Source organism: Falco biarmicus, chromosome 4, assembly GCF_023638135.1.
Source record: "Falco biarmicus isolate bFalBia1 chromosome 4, bFalBia1.pri, whole genome shotgun sequence".
Classification (NCBI taxonomy): domain Eukaryota; kingdom Metazoa; phylum Chordata; class Aves; order Falconiformes; family Falconidae; genus Falco; species Falco biarmicus.
The window spans coordinates 68,924,034-68,941,422 of NC_079291.1; the positions used below are offsets into that span (position 1 = coordinate 68,924,034).

The 17,389-nt window shown below is 47.7% G+C and overlaps 3 protein-coding genes across 6 annotated transcripts in view; 2 read left to right on the forward strand and 1 right to left on the reverse strand.

Annotated features, from left to right (window-relative positions):
* The first annotated feature begins 30 nt into the window (after positions 1-30).
* Positions 31-4,367, forward strand: PEX11G (peroxisomal biogenesis factor 11 gamma). 2 transcript variants are annotated; one of them, XM_056337546.1, is made up of 6 exons: positions 31-105; positions 182-370; positions 454-632; positions 828-878; positions 999-1,142; positions 4,257-4,367. In XM_056337546.1, coding segments are annotated over exons 1-6 (630 nt in total). In that variant the 5' UTR covers positions 31-39; the 3' UTR covers positions 4,258-4,367. The 2 variants fall into 2 exon arrangements, with proteins under 2 accessions (XP_056193521.1, XP_056193520.1); XM_056337545.1 differs by lacking the exon at positions 4,257-4,367 and having other exon boundaries at positions 999-2,137.
* On the forward strand, positions 2,252-7,599 carry LOC130148686 (ectoderm-neural cortex protein 1-like). Its single transcript, XM_056337544.1, has 3 exons — positions 2,252-3,954; positions 4,257-6,067; positions 7,053-7,599. The coding sequence occupies exons 1-2, from the start codon at positions 3,778-3,780 to the stop codon at positions 6,039-6,041; spliced, it is 1,962 nt and encodes a 653-aa protein (XP_056193519.1). The 5' UTR covers positions 2,252-3,777; the 3' UTR covers positions 6,042-6,067; positions 7,053-7,599.
* A 4,593-nt stretch (positions 7,600-12,192) lies between these two features.
* The window catches only part of ARHGEF18 (Rho/Rac guanine nucleotide exchange factor 18), a 50,139-nt gene continuing 44,942 nt past the window's right edge, over positions 12,193-17,389 (reverse strand). For all 3 annotated transcript variants that reach the window (XM_056335398.1, XM_056335396.1, XM_056335395.1), the window contains one exon: positions 12,193-17,331. In XM_056335398.1, coding sequence (XP_056191373.1) covers positions 17,171-17,331 — 161 coding nt within the window. In that variant the 3' untranslated portion in view covers positions 12,193-17,170. The remainder of the gene's footprint in view (positions 17,332-17,389) is intronic.

The following is a 17,389-nucleotide window of genomic DNA, read 5'->3' on the forward strand; positions in this document are numbered from 1 at the left end:
GAGCCCCGCGCTGTGACATCACATCCCGGAAGCGTTGCTATGGCGGCGGGCGCTCTCAGCGGCCTGGTCGCCGCGCTGGAGACCTACCGCGGCCGCGACCGGGTGGTGAGTGGCGGGGGCGGCCCGGCGGGGCCCTGCTGTACCGGTAGGGCCGGGCCCTCACCGGGCTGTGCCTCCGCAGGTCCGTGCGCTCTGCTATGGCTGTCAGCTGGCGGGCGGGGCGCTGGCCGGGCCGCAGGCCCCTCCGTCCGGGCTGCCCGGGAGCCTCCTGGCCGTGTCGGCCCAGCTGAGCGCCTGCCGCACGGCCTTGCGCCTCTTCGACGACTTCGCTATGCTCAGCTACAGCTGTGGCTACGGGCTGGGCCCTAAGGTGAGCTCAGGGCACGGAGGGCACCGGCAGCCCATCTTGGCCATGCCACAGGTGCCAAGGTGCGTCCCCCGTGCTCCCCGCAGGACGAGGATGGCCTGGTGCGGGGGCTGTCGGTGCTCTGCAACCTGGCCAACCAGCTGTATTACCCCTGCGAGCACGTTGCCTGGGCGGCAGACATTGGCATCATCCACGTCGGCTCTCAGAAGTGGTGGACTCTGAGCATGGTGCTCTGGGCCTCATCCCTGCTCCTGAGTATCCTGCGGTAAGGCTGGCTGGGGTGCCGCAGTCTGCGGTGGGAGGGAGGCAGACAGGGAATGAGCCACGTTCTCTGTAGTCGGGCTAAAATGAAGGACCCTCTTGGCTGCAGGAGGGTGCTCTTCTGCACAGATGCAGTTAATGGTACAGAAAAACCCCCTCCCCTTTGCTGTTGGAGAAATAACTGTTGTCTTGTTTTCAGATCCCTGAGAATCTTGTTTATTTTAAGAAGAAAGCTGAGGCAGCACAAGTGGTATGATTTCTCCTCTTGGCTACACAGCTAATTTAATCCAAATTTATCTGTTTTCATTCGTGAGCTGTTGCTAATAATTATGTTATGAGCTATCACTAATACTACTTTTGCTTTCAACAGTATATCTTTGCCTCTGAGTCGAAAGGAAATGAAAGCCCAAGTGAAGGCTGAAGTTTTGAGCATCATCACAGATGTAGCAGATATCTCCAACGCAATCCATTGGCTACCTCCTGGATTTCTTTGGGCTGGACGGTTTCCTCCATGGTTAGTAGGTCTCCTGGGGACTGTATCTTCCCTGATTGGTATCTACCAAACATCTAGAGGAGGAAATTCTGAAGCTGTATAAAGTGTAATTATGCTTCAAGAGCCCAATTTTACATGGCAAAAATGCCTTTAGTGAGGCAGGGTAGTTTCCCTGGGTGTTGGTGATTGAAATTCACGCATCCTGTAATTTGTGCTATAATCAAGACATCTATTACAGAGAGGATTGTTTGCGGTTAACAATTTTTATTACTCCTCATCAGAGAAATCTTTCAGGCAAATCCTCTGAAAATCAAGAAATCTCCTAGGACTGGTAAAATAGAGGGGGGGGGGTGGTGGAAAATCACTTCTGTCCTTCCTTTCCATGTCCCAAAAGACAAATGCAACCCTCCAGTCTTCATTATCACTTAAAAGAGCACAAAGTCAGGGTTAGGCAGAGGAACAACCACAGTTCTGTCACATAAAACTTCTAAGGGTCGGATCCTGCGATTCAAGCTCTGGGCTCAGCACTTGGTGCCTCATCTGAACCAGGGAGGTGACGCATAACGAGTTTCTCCATCAGGTATTTTGGCGTTTGAGGCCAGAGCAGATCCCCTGAGCGCTAACTGGAGCAAGCGGCTGAGGCAGGTTGCTGGGTTATTTTGTTTGTGACGGTTGTGTTTCTTTAGAATTGAGAGGGGAAAGAAACAGCAACTGTAAGGAGTGCCTTGTGAAGCTTTCTTCTAGTCTGTGTGCCTCATTTAAGGAGAAATACTGTAAGTGGAGACTTCCTGGGTTCTTCACAAAGCAGCACTGCGTCTCCAGCTGTGCCTTTACGGAATGCCACCGGGTGGAGCTCTTCCACCAGGCTCTGGCAGCGGCCAACGGACTTTTTATTTTTTAAAGAAAGTAGCAAATTTGTTAATCGCTTTTCAAAGGATCAGTCAAACCAATGCCAAGATGAATTTACAGTTACATTTCTAGGCGGTGCCAATAATAAACGAGATGAATGCTTCAAAGGTGGCCTTGAGTGATCATTCCTTCTGATAACTAGGCAAATGCTCTTTATCTGCTTCTAGAAAGCTCTAGACAGTGCCTAGGCGACAGAAAACATTTGTGATGCGTTAGCTACAGCTCCCCATCTGTTACCAGCCTTCCTTCTACCACAATAATTCAGAGCCCCTGATTAGCTGTCATGGAAATGCATCTTTTGAAACCAGTTCTGCTTAATCTGCACGGTGCTCGTGCACCCTGCAGCGCAGTATGGCGCACACTGCGTTTCTGGAAGGTTTGACCTCTATTTCTGTTGTCTTTTGTTGGTTTTGGCACAGAAATGGGAAACTATTCCCTGCCTGTGTTCAAAGAGAACAGTGAGGTCTTGATACTCTTTACCCTTTGCCCCATCCTTGCAGTTTATCTGGACCTTTACACTGCTAAGTGCCCCAGAGGATGCCTTCCTGACTGGGCTCTGAATTTGGTGTCAGATTTACAGGTTTTGGTACAACTTGGGAGTGTGGGCAGGCGTTAGACTCTTTGTTTTTTCTCTGCTCATGTCACAGGTCCTGTGCCCGAACAGGCAGAGTGCCCAGATCCTGGTATTTAGGGACAGCTAAAGACTAATTTTTTTAATATATATACACACAAATATATACATTAAAAAAAAATATATCTGTAAGGGACAGACAGGAGTCTTGCCCACTCTCGTCACTCTCTGTGGTGGCTCTTGTTGCAGTTTAGTGGGTTTTTAAAAATTAATTTAATTATTAAGAAATCAGATTATGTCTTTTTTTATTCTTAACCTTGTTAAACCGTTCCTTCAGAACACACTTTCCTGCTGAGCATGGGACAACGTGGCTACAGCGATTTAAAAAAACCCCAACCAAATAGACATGTCTCCAATGCCAAATCAGTAAAACTCTAACCCATGCTTTTTAATTTTAAACTGCAGAAAGGATGCTGTAAACCACTCTAGGCGCATTTGCTTCATCCGCTTCCTCATTAAGCGATTTTAAATTGCAGCCGGTGAAGCACAAAGATAAAGCAAAACCTGGTAATTCAGACTTTTTGAAATGTGTATTTTTCTGTCGCATGGTTTTGGTACCCACTGACACAGTATTTAGGGCTCACCTATGATGGCTGCTTCTGCCTCTTTTAGGTCTCTTTTTGTCTATTAGGTCTCTTGTCGCTTTTTTTGGGTCTCTTATTTTGGTCTCTTTTTTTTAGCGCACTCTCTTTCTTGCAGCTCTCTCAGCTCAGACCTTGTGTGGGCAGACCCCACCCTCCCAAAATCTGCCTTTTTTTCTCTCCCTTTTTCTGATCTGGCCATCAGCCCAACTCGGCTCCAGCTTTGCTCCATGCAGGAAAGCATGTGCTGAGCAGGGACCTGCTCGGCCGTGACCTCCCTTTGTCAGCAGGCCGTTAGCAGCCGAGCTGCTGACTCCAGCGCGGAGCCCGGGCCCCGTCGGGCGGGGGGGACACGCCGTGACCAAAGCTGCAGCCGGCCTTTAGCAGCGGCAACCCTCCATTTTGGGCTACTAACTGCCCCAAGCCGTGGTGCTCCTGCCCGGGGGCAGCCGCGCTGCAAAGCGGGGGGACACGCGTGGGGACAGCCACACGAGCACACGCTGCCGCCGGGCAGCGAAGGGTTAAGGGGCGGCGCATGCGCAGCGCCCGGCCCCGGCTCCCTTTCACAGAGTGCGCGGAGGGCGCTGCGGACGCCGATTGGCTGCTCCGCCGCGCTGGGCGGGGCGGGGGGCGGGACTGGGGGCTGAGCGGCCACGCGGCGGCGGCGGGGTGCGGCGGGAGAGCAGGCGGCGAGCGGCGGCCCCGGAGCGAGGTGCGGGACCCGGGAGCGGGGCGCGGGACCCCGGGGCGGAGGTCTGAAGCGGGTGGGTGCGGGCAGCACCGGGAGCACGCATCACCCTCCCGGTACTACGCGGGGCCCGGCCAAGCCGTGACCTGCACCGGTGTTTGGGCCGGGACCACCCGGTGCCCTGCTGCGGGATGTCCGCCCCGAGCTCCCCTTACCGGCTGGGTACTGAACTCCTGCCGCCGGCTCCTCTCCCGCTGCACCCCCGCTGCTCCCCGGTGACCGCTCTACTGGGTGTTCCGTGCCGACTCTCTGGTTCTCTCTTGCAGAGCAGCCTCACCGCCATGTCTGTCAGCAGTCACGAGAATCGGAAATCCCGCTCGAGCTCCGGCTCCATGAACATCCATCTCTTCCACAAACCAGGCCACGCTGACAGCCTCCTCACCCACCTCAATCTGCTCCGCAAGCGGCACCTCTTCACTGATGTGGTTCTGCGAGCGGGGAACCAGGCCTTCCACTGCCACCGGGCTGTCCTGGCCTCATGCAGCCGCTACTTTGACGCTATGTTCAGCGGAGGCCTGAAAGAGAGCAGAGATGCTGAGGTCAACTTCCATGATTCCCTCCACCCCGAGGTGCTGGAGCTGCTGCTGGACTATGCCTACTCGGCCCGGGTGCTGATTAACGAGGAGAACGCGGAGTCCTTGCTGGAGGCTGGGGACATGTTGCAATTTCAGGATATTCGGGATGCTTCGGCTGATTTTCTGGAGAAGAATCTCTACCCAGGGAATTGCTTGAACATGCTGCTGCTGTCTGATGCCCACTGCTGCCAGCGGCTGCTGGAGCTGTCCTGGAGGATGGCATTGGCCAACTTCACCTCACTCTGCAAGACTGAAGATTTCCTCCGACTGCCCAAAGACAAGCTGCTGGAGCTGGTGGAGAGCGAGGAGCTGGAGGTAGAGGATGAGACGCTGGTCTATGAAGCTGTTATAGGTTGGATCCGGTACGATTTGCCCCGACGCCATGAAGTTCTGCCAGAGCTGCTGCGCTCTGTCCGCCTGGCCCTTCTGCCCGAGTCCTACCTGCGGAAGCAAGTGGCCTGCGAGAAGCTGGTGACCAGCCACAAGCTGGGGGAGGAGATCGTGGCTGATGCTGTACGATGCAAAATGAAGATCCTGCAAAACGACGGCCTTGTGACAGGGTGCTGTGCCCGACCCCGCAAGGTCAGCCAGGCCCTGCTGTTGCTCGGTGGCCAGACCTTCATGTGCGACAAGATCTATATGCTGGATCATAAAACCAGTGAGATCATTCCTCATGCCGACATCCCAAGCCCTCGTAAAGAGTGCAGTGCCTGTGCTATTGGGTGCAAAGTGTACATCACCGGCGGCAAAGGCTCCGAGAACAGCGCTTCCAAAGATGTCTGGGTTTACGACACCCTCCATGATGAGTGGGCAAAAGCTGCTCCCATGCTGGTGGCGCGGTTTGGCCATGGCTCTGCTGAGCTGGACCACAGTCTGTACGTGGTGGGGGGTCACACAGCAGTGAGTGGTGCCTTCCCGGCCTCTCCTTCCGTCTCGCTCAAGCAAGTTGAACACTATGACCCGCAGCTGGATAAATGGTCCTTGGTGGCTCCTCTCCGAGAAGGTGTAAGCAACGCCGCTGTGGTGGGAGCCAAGATGAAGCTGTTTGTTTTCGGTGGCACCAGCGCCAACCAGGAGAAGCTGCCCAAGGTGCAGTGCTTTGACCCCTGCCAGAATCGCTGGACGGTGCCTGCCAGTTGCCCCCAGCCTTGGCGGTACACGGCTGCCGCCGTGGTGGGCAGCCACATCATCATCATTGGGGGGGACACGGAGTTCTCTGCCAGCTCCGCTTACCGTTTCCACAGTGATACCTACCAGTGGTCCAAATTTGGGGATGTCACCGCTAAGCGTATCAGCTGCCGCGCTGTTACATCGGGTAACAGACTGTATGTGGTGGGGGGCTACTGCGGGGCTCAGCGCTGCAAAACACTGGACTGTTACGACCCATCATCCGACACTTGGAGCAGCATCACAACAGTGCCTTACTCCCTCATCCCCACCGCCTTCGTCAGCACCTGGAAGTACCTGTCTGCCTGAGTTGCAGTGTGATGAAGAACCTGAAGGTAAATAGTTGCAGATCAGCCCAGAGCTTCTCTGTAGAACTTTGTGCTGTGCAAGGGTTAAACCCTGAGGGGCAGATGTACGTGGATCCGGACTGGAGTTGTCCTAGAGAACAGCTTTGTGTGAGCATCAGCTCCAGAAACGTGTTTCTAGGCTGGTAGTTTAGGATCTAAAAACCCTGCAGAAGAGAGAATGTCTCTTTAGGTGCTGAAATGCTGTGGGGAGAAGATTAGTATAAATAACAAGACACTTAACCTGGCATCCTAGCCTTTCCACTGAGTCTTGGCCTGTGCAAAGATTTTGGGGAATGCTCTTTGCGAGGAGGATTGGGGTGTCGTCGCTGGTACAGCAAGCTCGTGGAGTCAATCGTTATGTTAAGAGGCAGGCTGTCTGCAGGAGCTGGGATAGACCGCGCGGTGCCACTGGGGCCCGGCTGCTGCATTTAGCACAGCCTCCTCCTCCTGGTGCCACGGTTAATCTGCTAGTGGCACCCAAATGTCTTGTGGGACGCAAGGGCTGTGAGCTGGTGCCAGAAGAAGATTATAGCTGGGATTTAGTCCCAGAATGGTTGGTAATTGCGTTTGTAAGACAAGCTCTGTCTACATATAAACACAGGGTTTCTCCATTTCTAATTATTCTCTGGTGTCCCTTTCATGCCATTTCTTTCCTGCTACACAGTGATTAACTTGTTAAAAATGTGCAACTGGAATTAAACCTTTCTAAAGGCTCTTGGCAGAAAAGATGCTGGTGAGTCCCAGGTCGCTGCAGGTTTTTTCTTTTCCCCTTGCAAGAGATGTACTGCCCAAATGAACTTGTTTAACTTAATAAAATACCCAGTCAGTGATACTTATAGAAAATTCCTGTATGTAGAGGGAAATAAGCAGCCGTCACTCCACTAGAACAGCGTTCTCTGTTGGTTTTGAGGCGTGAGGAGTGTTGTCAGGTTTGCTGCACACTGGTCTCACAATACTCTCTTCTGCAATACAGGTGTCACACCTGATTTTGCCGGTGTCTTGCTTCACTTCACCGGGGATCCAGACTGAAGACATGAGCAGGAGAAGCGAGTGGCTCCTCCTACTTAGCAAGTCTGTGAACTGGATGCCAGCCCTTCTGTGGATCTGATTAGCATCAGCAGGGCTCAAGGCAACACAGCTTTGGCTTTGAACTGCTTCTGTAAATCCCCTTCGTTCAGGACCAGTTATGGGACAAGCACGGAGGGACCTCCTTGGGCTGGTGGCTTGTGCTGTCCCTTGAGACTGCAAAAGGTTTCCAAGTTTTCTCCTGACTCATGTGATCTCGGAACAGGAACCAGAAGAATATTTTAAGTGATATTTACTAGACAGGACGAAGGAAGCTCCTAAGTAACAGGCAGCACCAGAGGCAGTTGCCTGAAATGTCTTAACATGTGACAGTACTTTGCCTGTGGGCTGGTTCTGTACTTTTTTTTTTTTTTTAATATATATACAGCAGTTGTGTTTATTACTCAGCCTGGAGCTGCTTTAATAAATCTGAATAAAATCCTGTGTGTCCCTTGCCTGCTCCGTATACTTAAGCTGCAAGTTTCCCAGGCCATACTTGTTTAGCAAAAGAGAGAAGCACATTCCCTGCTTCAGACCATATCTTCCTCAACTGTCAAGGGCTCAGATCTTCCTATATCTTTGTAAAATGTGACTTAGGAAAGCTCAGGACTTGTACTGCCTTCTAGCTTTGAAGGACCCACAAATCTGTTTGAAACTCCAAAGATTAAGCTATTCTCTGCCTTTGCCTGGTCATTGTCCATGGAGTTGGTTTTCCTCCCTGCCAAAAAGACTGGAGGAAAGTGCTGCCACTTCTCTCCCCAAGAGAGCCCTGGGCCCTGCTGCAGGTAAAGGTGGGGGCAGTGGTGGGAAGGAAAAGCTCTTAAGGGTGGGAGGTATGAAACAGGAATCAGCATGGTCAGAGGAAACAGGCATCAACAGTGCAACCAACTGTCTCACCACAGAAGCATGGTTTGGGTGTGATCCATTATTCAATTTCACAGCTAAATAAATCAATGTCACAACCCTTCCTAGCTGCTAGTAGAGGCAAGAACTGGCAAGACTGGAAGGAAGCAAGCTGCCCTGCTGCTGGTGGCCGAAGCAGATAAATTGACTTTGTTTCCATCCTGTTTTCTGATGCTTCTGCCGTTTTCAGCCCCCATTTCAGCCTTTTTTCATACACCCTCGCTGTGCTGCCTTTCCATTGCTTGCCCAATGGAAAGCGTGCACACCAGGCTGCAGTGAGACGACCCACAGATCTATTTTCACCTTTATTCTATCTCCAGCTATTCCTGAGGGTCGGACAAAGTCCGACTTTGCTCAGCAAGTTAGAGGAGCGGAGGTTTCATTCATGGCCATTTGAGCAGCAGCTGTTTTATTTGCGCTGCCAAGCAATAAATGTTGGCTTGCAGCCACATCCGCCTTTTGCACCAGGGACAAAGTTGCTTCTAGCAACACGGGTCTCTGCCTCTGGCGCTGGGGTGTTATCTGAGCCAAGCTCACTGCATTTTCAGCTAAGGGAGTGAGTGGCCCTGCTGCTGAAGCCCTTGGTGTCTGTGAATTGTTTCATCCTTTCAAACTATACTTATAGCTAACTACCTCTCAGGGAAAACCGGCACTTCAAGCACACCTGGGCTTGGCTGCTCCGTAGTGGCTCCCCACTGCTGCCAACAAACAGTCAGAGCTGCGTTTCACTGCCTTCATCCTCCTTCATCTGGCAGAAAGCCCCATGCTGTCCCTCCAGCTCCACCTCCTCACAGGAACCAGCTCCCAGCACAGCAGGGAGCACCCCTGGGGAAAACAAGACACCTTTTACTTGTGCATGCTTGACATAGTCCCAACAGACCCGTTTTCCCAGTTTGACATTTCCATGCATTGATCCACTCACTGCTTCAGTTGCTGGGGCCAGAAATTTAGGCCAAATGGGCTGCAGGTGAATTTGGTTTTAGGGGTCGATTTGGTTACTGGGACAGAAATCCTCCTGAATTTAATAGAATTGATTTAGAGTCTCAACGTAGCTCAAACCTAGGCCTCTCCTCTTAGCCCAGAACCCTGCTTCGTAGCTGCACCCCTCCAGCTGCAGGAGCTAGACCCCAGGCCACAATCACACCTGCAAGAGGCAACACATAGAGGCATCACCAAAACAAAGCCAAGTGTGATATCGCTGTCCCATGATGTTCCTCTTCTCAGACAAAGCCCACAAGCCACCATAGCCAGAGAAATACGGTATCGGACTGACCCACCTCCCTCTCGGCCCCAGGATATACAGCCAATGTTGGTTTTAAGTGAATTGCACTGCTTCTTGCATTCATTCATAGGTGCACCCTGCTCAGCAGCCCCTGTGGGCAGAGTGCCATGGCAGCACACAGCCTTTCGCTCTTCTCTGCTGTGGATGGCCAGCGCTGTTAATCGCAAAAAAACCCAGCACAGCAGTAACTGAGAATTTCCCTTTTCTGGCTAAGATGGGATACGGATCATTCAAATTCTGCAGTACACCCACCAGACATCTAGCAAGAAACTGGAGCACACAACGTTACAATGACAATTTACAGCAGCCCGGGAAAAACAAAGCACTAACTACACCCAGTGTGATTTGTGTCTGTGACTTCAAATGTTCAAGAAGGGAAAAAGGACGTTACACATCTACTGGGGCTGAAATTTCCTGAAAGATCTGCATGTCACATGCAGTCATCTGAGACAGCTTCAGCTCTAGCAACACACTGTGCCCCATACGGTGAAAAAGCACCAGCTACTGCTCTGACACCAGAGAGGCATGGCTACACGGTGCTGCTCAGGAGCCCTGCAACAAAGCCCTGTTTGAGCCTCCTGTGCATGCGACACTGTCCCGGAGCCAGGGACCGTGCATTGCACACTCCAGCTCTTAAGAGGGTTTGGCTTTGATCCTCTGCCAGATCCCATGGTCCCAGAAGCAGCAAACAATGCAGGCACCACACAAGGACAGGTCCCACATCCCTTCTCTGTTGAGCCTTGGGCTGGCCCCATTGCAGGGATGAGAAATTAAACTGCATTTGAGTCACAGGGGTTTGGAAAGGGAAAGGCAGAAACCAGCACATTCCCACTGTCAGCACACACTACGGAGCCAATATCCTTTGTGCACGTTTGTCCTCAAGCATCTGGCTTGCCAATAAATCTCAGATGCACGGATGGGAACCATCAGCCATGTCTCACCCACATGAAAGAGGAAGGTTTAGCATAAAGCTGGTCATTGCCTATGGCCTCAAAATGATTCATCCAAATAGAAAGAATGTGGTTTGGGTTTCGGGTTAATTAGCTACAGATTTTAAAGAGAGACAAGGCAGGGTGGAGCTGCTGGAATACTGGTATGAGCAAGTTAACAGCTCTGAAGGCACCGCGGTCCATCCTGAAATCACACCCTTCTCGGAAAAACAGAGAATGTGCCTCATAGAGGAGCGACAGCGTTATCAATGATACTGTCAGTCAAGGTGCTGGCAATCACCAAAGGAATGCCTACCCTGCTGTTGCGGCAAAGCCTGAAGTGTAACACGGAAACACCCACACTCCTTTGAAGACTGATGGCCGCAGCAGCACCAAACTTGTAACAGATGCAAATTCTGCCCAAGATTTAAACTTGCCCAAGCTGAGCTCTGGGCTGCCTCATCCAGGCAGTTCCCAGGGGGAATCTGTGCTGCAGGGATCCCTCTTGGACACGTTAACCCTGGATCTCCCTGATCCAGGCTCTTTTGTCTTTCTTGAAGTAATTCCTACTGGTCTGACACATGATTATGGCTGCAGCACAGTACAGTGCAATTAGAAAATAAAAATTAAACCCACTTCTCTGGAAGCAGCTCCTCCTAACTTCTGGCCTAGACTGTCCCTCTCAGTTGTCCCCCACTTTGATGCCATTTCTTGCTGCTGAAAAATACGTAGAAAGGGACATGACATGACTTGCCTTGCTCTAGCAGCAGACAGCAAGGTCTGAAAGCGCACGGGGGCACTGACCTCCAGCGGCCGCGGCAGCCGAGCTCCCTGCAAGCCGAACAGAGCAGAAGCAGACAGTAAGAAATATTGCCGTAAAGGAATTGCAAGCAATAGCTTATACACACACACTTTAAAACTTCATGCGCTAACACATCAGTCTGTTACTCCCCATAAAGCTCAAGTCTTATTTTAAACACTGGTGTGCCTGTAAGTTTTCAATTATTTACATACATCAGGAAAAACAGAAAAACTTCTGGTTTTCCACTTAAGTTCCAGTTTGTGCCACAACCCAGATGTCAACTGCACTTCAGAGACTGACAAATGCAGACTGTACCCTGCCGACTCCTGTACACAAAGAACCTGGGTCCTCCAAAGATTCTTTGATAGACAAAGCCTTATCACTGTGTGATTCCCAGGCTGCGCCACTGGCACTGTCATCCAACACCAGGTGAGGGTTTTCCTCAGCACTGACTACAGCCCCGGATTCTGATGACAAACATCATCCCTCTTCCTTTAGAGAGCACCGACCCAAGTCCCAGTTCTCCTCCTTTCTCCCCAGTTTTGCATCTGTTCTAATCTCTAGAAATTATTTAAGGTTACAGCTTTTGGGCTTCCTCGGAGTGGGGATTTTACCAGGAAACGCAACTTGCTGACTCTGGAGCTGGGAAGCACTGTACCAGCCAGAGGCTATGGGATGGTGTAGGGAGCGAGGGCTGCCAAACTGGCACAAGCACTACAGAGAAAGTTTCTATTTTTGTTATACTTGTTCCAAATAGGAACTGATACTGTCTGGGACAGAGCCAGGCATGTCTCAGACTGGCACCATGCAAAGTACCTACTTGCTAATTACAAGCAAATTTGTTAGGTTCACTCTCTTGCTAGCATGCCGAGTTCAAACATTTTGAGACCAGCTGATTTCTTCCTAGGTGCTCACCTCACTGGCAAGGTCTGCAGCTATTAGCATCCTCCACTTAACACCTCCTATGCTCCATTCCTCTCCTTTGGAAAACCATCGGAGTGTTGTTCACATGGCACGTTATTTCTGTCCAAGGTAGAAAACGAGCAGCACATGAGAAGTGGCTGCTGCCTTGAGATTTAGTTCAAACAGAAAATAATAATAATTTTTTTAAAAAAAAAAGATATAAAGGCAGTCAGTTTTTAAGTGTTCTTTTTTTATTGCTAGAAGTTGGTTTCAGTCCTATTGCAGCTCTGAAAATCCTTCAGTGGAGAAACATTGCAATCATTGTAAAAATCATCATTTGGTGTGCTAAGATCAAGTTTACAATTAATCAAGAGTGCACAGTTCAACATAATATTAACATTTAACCATCAACTTTACAAATAAAATAAAGACTACAAAGATGTTGCTACTGCAGTATGAACAGTAAAGGAATTATTTACAGTGTTTACACCCTAACAAAAAACAAAACCAAACTCTTCCCCAACAAAATGGTCAATTTAACCATGGACCATGATTATTTATTAAACCTTTACAGTGCAAGGTGGGCCTAGAAACCAGACCTAAGACTAAAGAGCATCAAGAGAGTTCACAGCTCCAAGTGAGATGCACGCAGTTATGCTGGGATCTACCTCCATGAGAGATTTCCTTCCAGATACACACACAGAAATGGAATTTGAAATAAACATTTCTAAAGTGCTCCAATTTATTTCAGTACAAAAATATAAAAAACTGATTTATAAACATGGCACAAATGTTATGAACCAGAGCTCACACAAATGGTATTTGATGAAGCACACACTGACGGTAAATGATAAAGAGCCGCCAGTGGTTACAAAGTCATTGGGTCTGGCCTCAAAAGAGAGAGCAGGGGAGAAGGCTTGTCTTTTACCTATTCAGCAAGAACGCCAGGCAAGGATAGCACACACGTACCCTGGCGTCAAGATTATTTTCTTGTAAATGCGAGAACTGCTGGGGAAGACAACAAAACGCTCCAAATTCCCTTGCACAGGGGTACAACACACAGGGTCTCCACTGAGCAGCACCGGGGAGCCTGAGCTCCTGTTCTGAAAAGTTCAAAGTAGAAGTGAAATGAAGTATGTATTTTTAACCCTTTCCCAGTTTAAGTTTCAACTTCCATTGTAAATGCAAATGACAAACACCAAGTTCCATGTACACAGGATCATCTGACTATTACTCAGAAAGACAAAACTGTCCGCAAATAATTTAGAATTACTCCTACCTTTGCACAAATGATATTACCTTGATGAGCAAGCGTCTCTAGAAATACCAATTCTTCTGCCTCACACTGGGAAATGATTAGCAATCTCAATTTGTGGGACATGCCACAACTACAATCCACAGATAGCACAGTTAGAAACTAGGAAAGCATTTACAGTGCACACAGGGCAGATGTGCTCAGTACTAGTGAACATGGAGGGATCCTCAGTCTGAAATACAAAATGACCATATTCCAGATGGGAAGGGAAAGAGGAAGCATCCTTTACACCAGTTAAAATGGAAAATCAGAACCACAGAGACAGCCTCTACATTGCAACATCACAATATTGAAGGACAAACATGACAATAATTTTAAGGCTGTGACACAAAGCAAAGAAGGTGGCAGTTCAAAGCTCGTGCTTTCTTCCACACCCCAGCTCAGAAAGAAGCCAAAAGGCACCTGGGAGGCACAGAATTTTGAACTGTCTAATCCTCAGGTATCACTTAAAAGGAATCTTTATCTGAAGTAATCAAAAAGTCAAATGGAAAGGATATGACTCTGAATCAACAGCAGGTTACTTAGCCCAGGACACAGCAGTATTTTGCAAACGACTTCACCTAGAAGAGTTATTTTTCTAGGAACGAGATTTGAGTAGAGTCCAAAACTAGCTCACTCAGCTGGAGTAATCTGATAACAGCTTCACAGACTCAGTTTTGCAGAAGCGATGACCCGTTATTCATCTTCCCCTCAGTCTTCTACAAATAATTTTACCATACTCTGGTGTGGTAAATGCTGCACTAGCAATAAGATATCACAGAATTCGCTAATTCTACAACCTTCTCCAAGCTGGGTATGGTACTGAACAGGATGCCACATGAATACCTAGTATGGCACTTCAATGATTTTGACCCAAGTGAAAGAAGATGCAGTCCCTGTTCCAGGTGAAAACAGTCTTCATAAAGCTAGCTGCAGCTAGACATGTGTATTGAGGACAAATAATGACTTTCAAGGTAATTTCCCAGTTACAGATTGAAAACCCATATTTCAAGGAGCTCTTGGGGTGTTGAACCAACAGCCTAGCCTGTAACAGTCCTGGATCCATTTGCTAACAGCCGTAACTTATTTGAAGCACTGCTGACTGAGTATTAAAACAATTATGTTTTAATTAAAACATTAAAAGAAATGAGGCCTTGCTGCAGACTTTATTTTCTAGATGTCACTGTTTTGTATCTAAGTTCATTCATTGCACAGAAGAAGAAGAAGACGACAGTAGCCAAACCAACCTCTTCAGTCCATAGAACACTCTGTCCCATACTTTAGGACAGACACAAAATTAAGCTAAATAAATGTTTCAAAAAATTTTTTTTTCCAATACCCAAACAGAGACATCTCTCTTTGGTTGAGGTGGTTTAACTCCACTGATGCAACTTAGCTTTCCTTCTAAAAACCTGGTAATTTAAGGCAACAGGATCATAGTTTACACTAGGAGTGGCCCCAACCACAGCACAAAGGAGAGAATGTACAGTGAAACAGCAGAATGCACAGAATGTTTACAGTAGAAATTGCATGGGTGTCAGAGATGACTGGAGTCTCCCCATCAACCAGCTCAAAAATCAGTCCTACAGAGCTGCTGGATCTCACAAGCTGGCTTAATCAGAAGTTACATTCATTTTAAGAAGAATTCCCCTCCTTTCCAACCTAGCTTTTAAGGAATGCAAAAAATGAATCCAGGGTAGAACCATGTTCTAACCATCATCAACATCGTATCATAACAATGCAAAAATCATTATGTTCCCTACACTGTTTTCTGCAAATCTAGCCGCTGATAATCTGTGTAAATTCTGCAGTGCTGATGATTTACCAAGCAGTCCTTTGGTATGACAGTTAATCATGTCTAATTTCAGAGCAATAATTTGCTCGGAGGTGGGGGAGTATCACCAGTGTGGTAAGAAGCCAGATGGTTTGGAGTTCCCTCTCCTTGAATTCAGTGCCATTGCTTCAGGTTTATACCAGCATCACTCAGTGAAGAAAAAACCCCTTAAATCCAACAAGTGTTACAGCAAGGAGTGCTTGCTCCCTAAGACCAATTCAGTATTTTCTAGCTTATCTTTCCCCTCACACTGACTACTAAATTTAGATTTCTCTATTTCTTCTCTGAACACAATAACCCACATTATCACCACTTGAAAATAACCGCTGTATTTTTTGCTGAAAATTTATAATGTTTCCTGCACTACAGAAATATTTAAAAATACTTTCAAGCAAAGTGAAGTTAAGGCCTTAAAGAATTTTACTAATGTCACATAGGGCCTAACTGCTGAGACAGCATCAGTGATTTAAGGAGACTGACACATTGCCATTCGATGTCATTCCCACATGACTGGATGGAGAACTGACTAGGCATTCCATTCACTGGTGCTAAAAATCACTTTAAACCAGAGTTAAAGATACAGAAAAAATATATTCTCAATCGTGTTCTGAAAAGTATTAACCCAGGTTTTTAAGCTCTGAGATACTGATTCCTTTAATTCTGTAATAAAACCCTCTAAAAAATCTCTCCTGTGCACAATATATCTGACTGGTCACATTCAACATATATTGGAATACACATCCTTAGGCGATGTGTGTAATAAAGAGCTGAGATACAGAGTGAAGTAATACAACACAACAAAATGACTGTGCAAATTACTACAAAGAGAAATAATGCCTTTTGCTCAGAACACTTAATGTCATCACCATTCCATGATTAAGAACTGACCCATTTAACAAGAGGTATCAAAGCTGGTTTAGCTATAAGCAGCTAAACCAGCACAGGTTTTAGCCAGGAGTATTTTTTTTTTTTTTAGTATTTCTTTTTTTTTTTCTTTTTTTTCCAATTTTAAAACCAAATAGTTCTGATTCCCTTCATTCCTAACACAGTGCTGCAGAGAAGTCTCTGCAGTAACAGCAGCTTTGATATCTTCCTAGTACTTGGAGTAAAGTCCCAACAAGTTAACAAACAAAAGATGCAGAAAACTTAGGATTAAACAAGACAATAAATTACTGTATTCAAATGTTTCTTATACATGTCTTCAGCAAAGAATAAAATCTAAGTCTCTAAGCCCATTCTGAACCAGCTCACGAGTTTTGCTTGGGAACCCGTACTGCTGTCACTAACATGAAGAGCAACCCAGTGTCTCCAAGGAGACAGGTATCCCTGCAAGCTAATGGCCAATGAAATGTGCATTTAGTCCAGCTCTTCATTACCGCTGTATATTCTCACATGTCCAGCCCTTCTCATCCACAAGCAGGTGGAGCTCCTGACCCTTGAAGACTCTGTAAAGAAGCTTACCTTCTCTCTTCCACTGTACCTCGCCACTGAGCATGTCCTCCACTGAATTCACTAAAGAAACAGACAGATTAGTCTAGCTTCTCTGAGCCGGTATCACAACATCTGTCACGCCTGGCTGTAAGGAGACTGGCTTACTAGTCAACTAGTTATCAACACACTATTAGCATTACCCATTACTGACCGTTTACCTGTGAAAATGGTTTTAAAAATTTGCAGCCATTTTTGGGCCTACTACTAAAATTTTTACATAAAAATCTGGGCAGTTCAACCAATATAACAATGTACAAGATGGTGCCCACGAAGAGTGTACATTCTCCAAAAAGAGCACATTACAATAAACGGCAGCATTTTGATATGCTCTGAATTTATATACCCATGCCATGTGTCAATACATTTCCACGTCTGGAGAATTTTAAAGCAAATTGTTACTACTGTGTCCTCATTCTGACCTGCTGGCAGAAAAGCCAACAAAGTAGAATGGTAATCCTGGTCTGGTCCTTGCTAGTAGTAACAGGGCAGGGATGAAAAGACATCCATGTCAGGTCTGTGTCACGTTGCACACTGGGGCCTGAGTTCTTGAAACAGTAAGTCAGAAGATGAATCTTTAAATGGAAAGAATTAGAAGAAAATTACATCTTCTTTGCTGGTATCATCTTGCACATTTAACAGACTCGGCTGAGGGGTCACCAGGGTCTGAACGTTAACGTTACTGGGTTTGAACAGGTTCGCTGAGGCAGATGAAAGTGCTTCCGGCTGAGCATCTGTAGGGCCATACAATTCTATAGAAAAAAATGGAAGAAGACATATTCATGACACTGCACAGAGACATGCATTTCC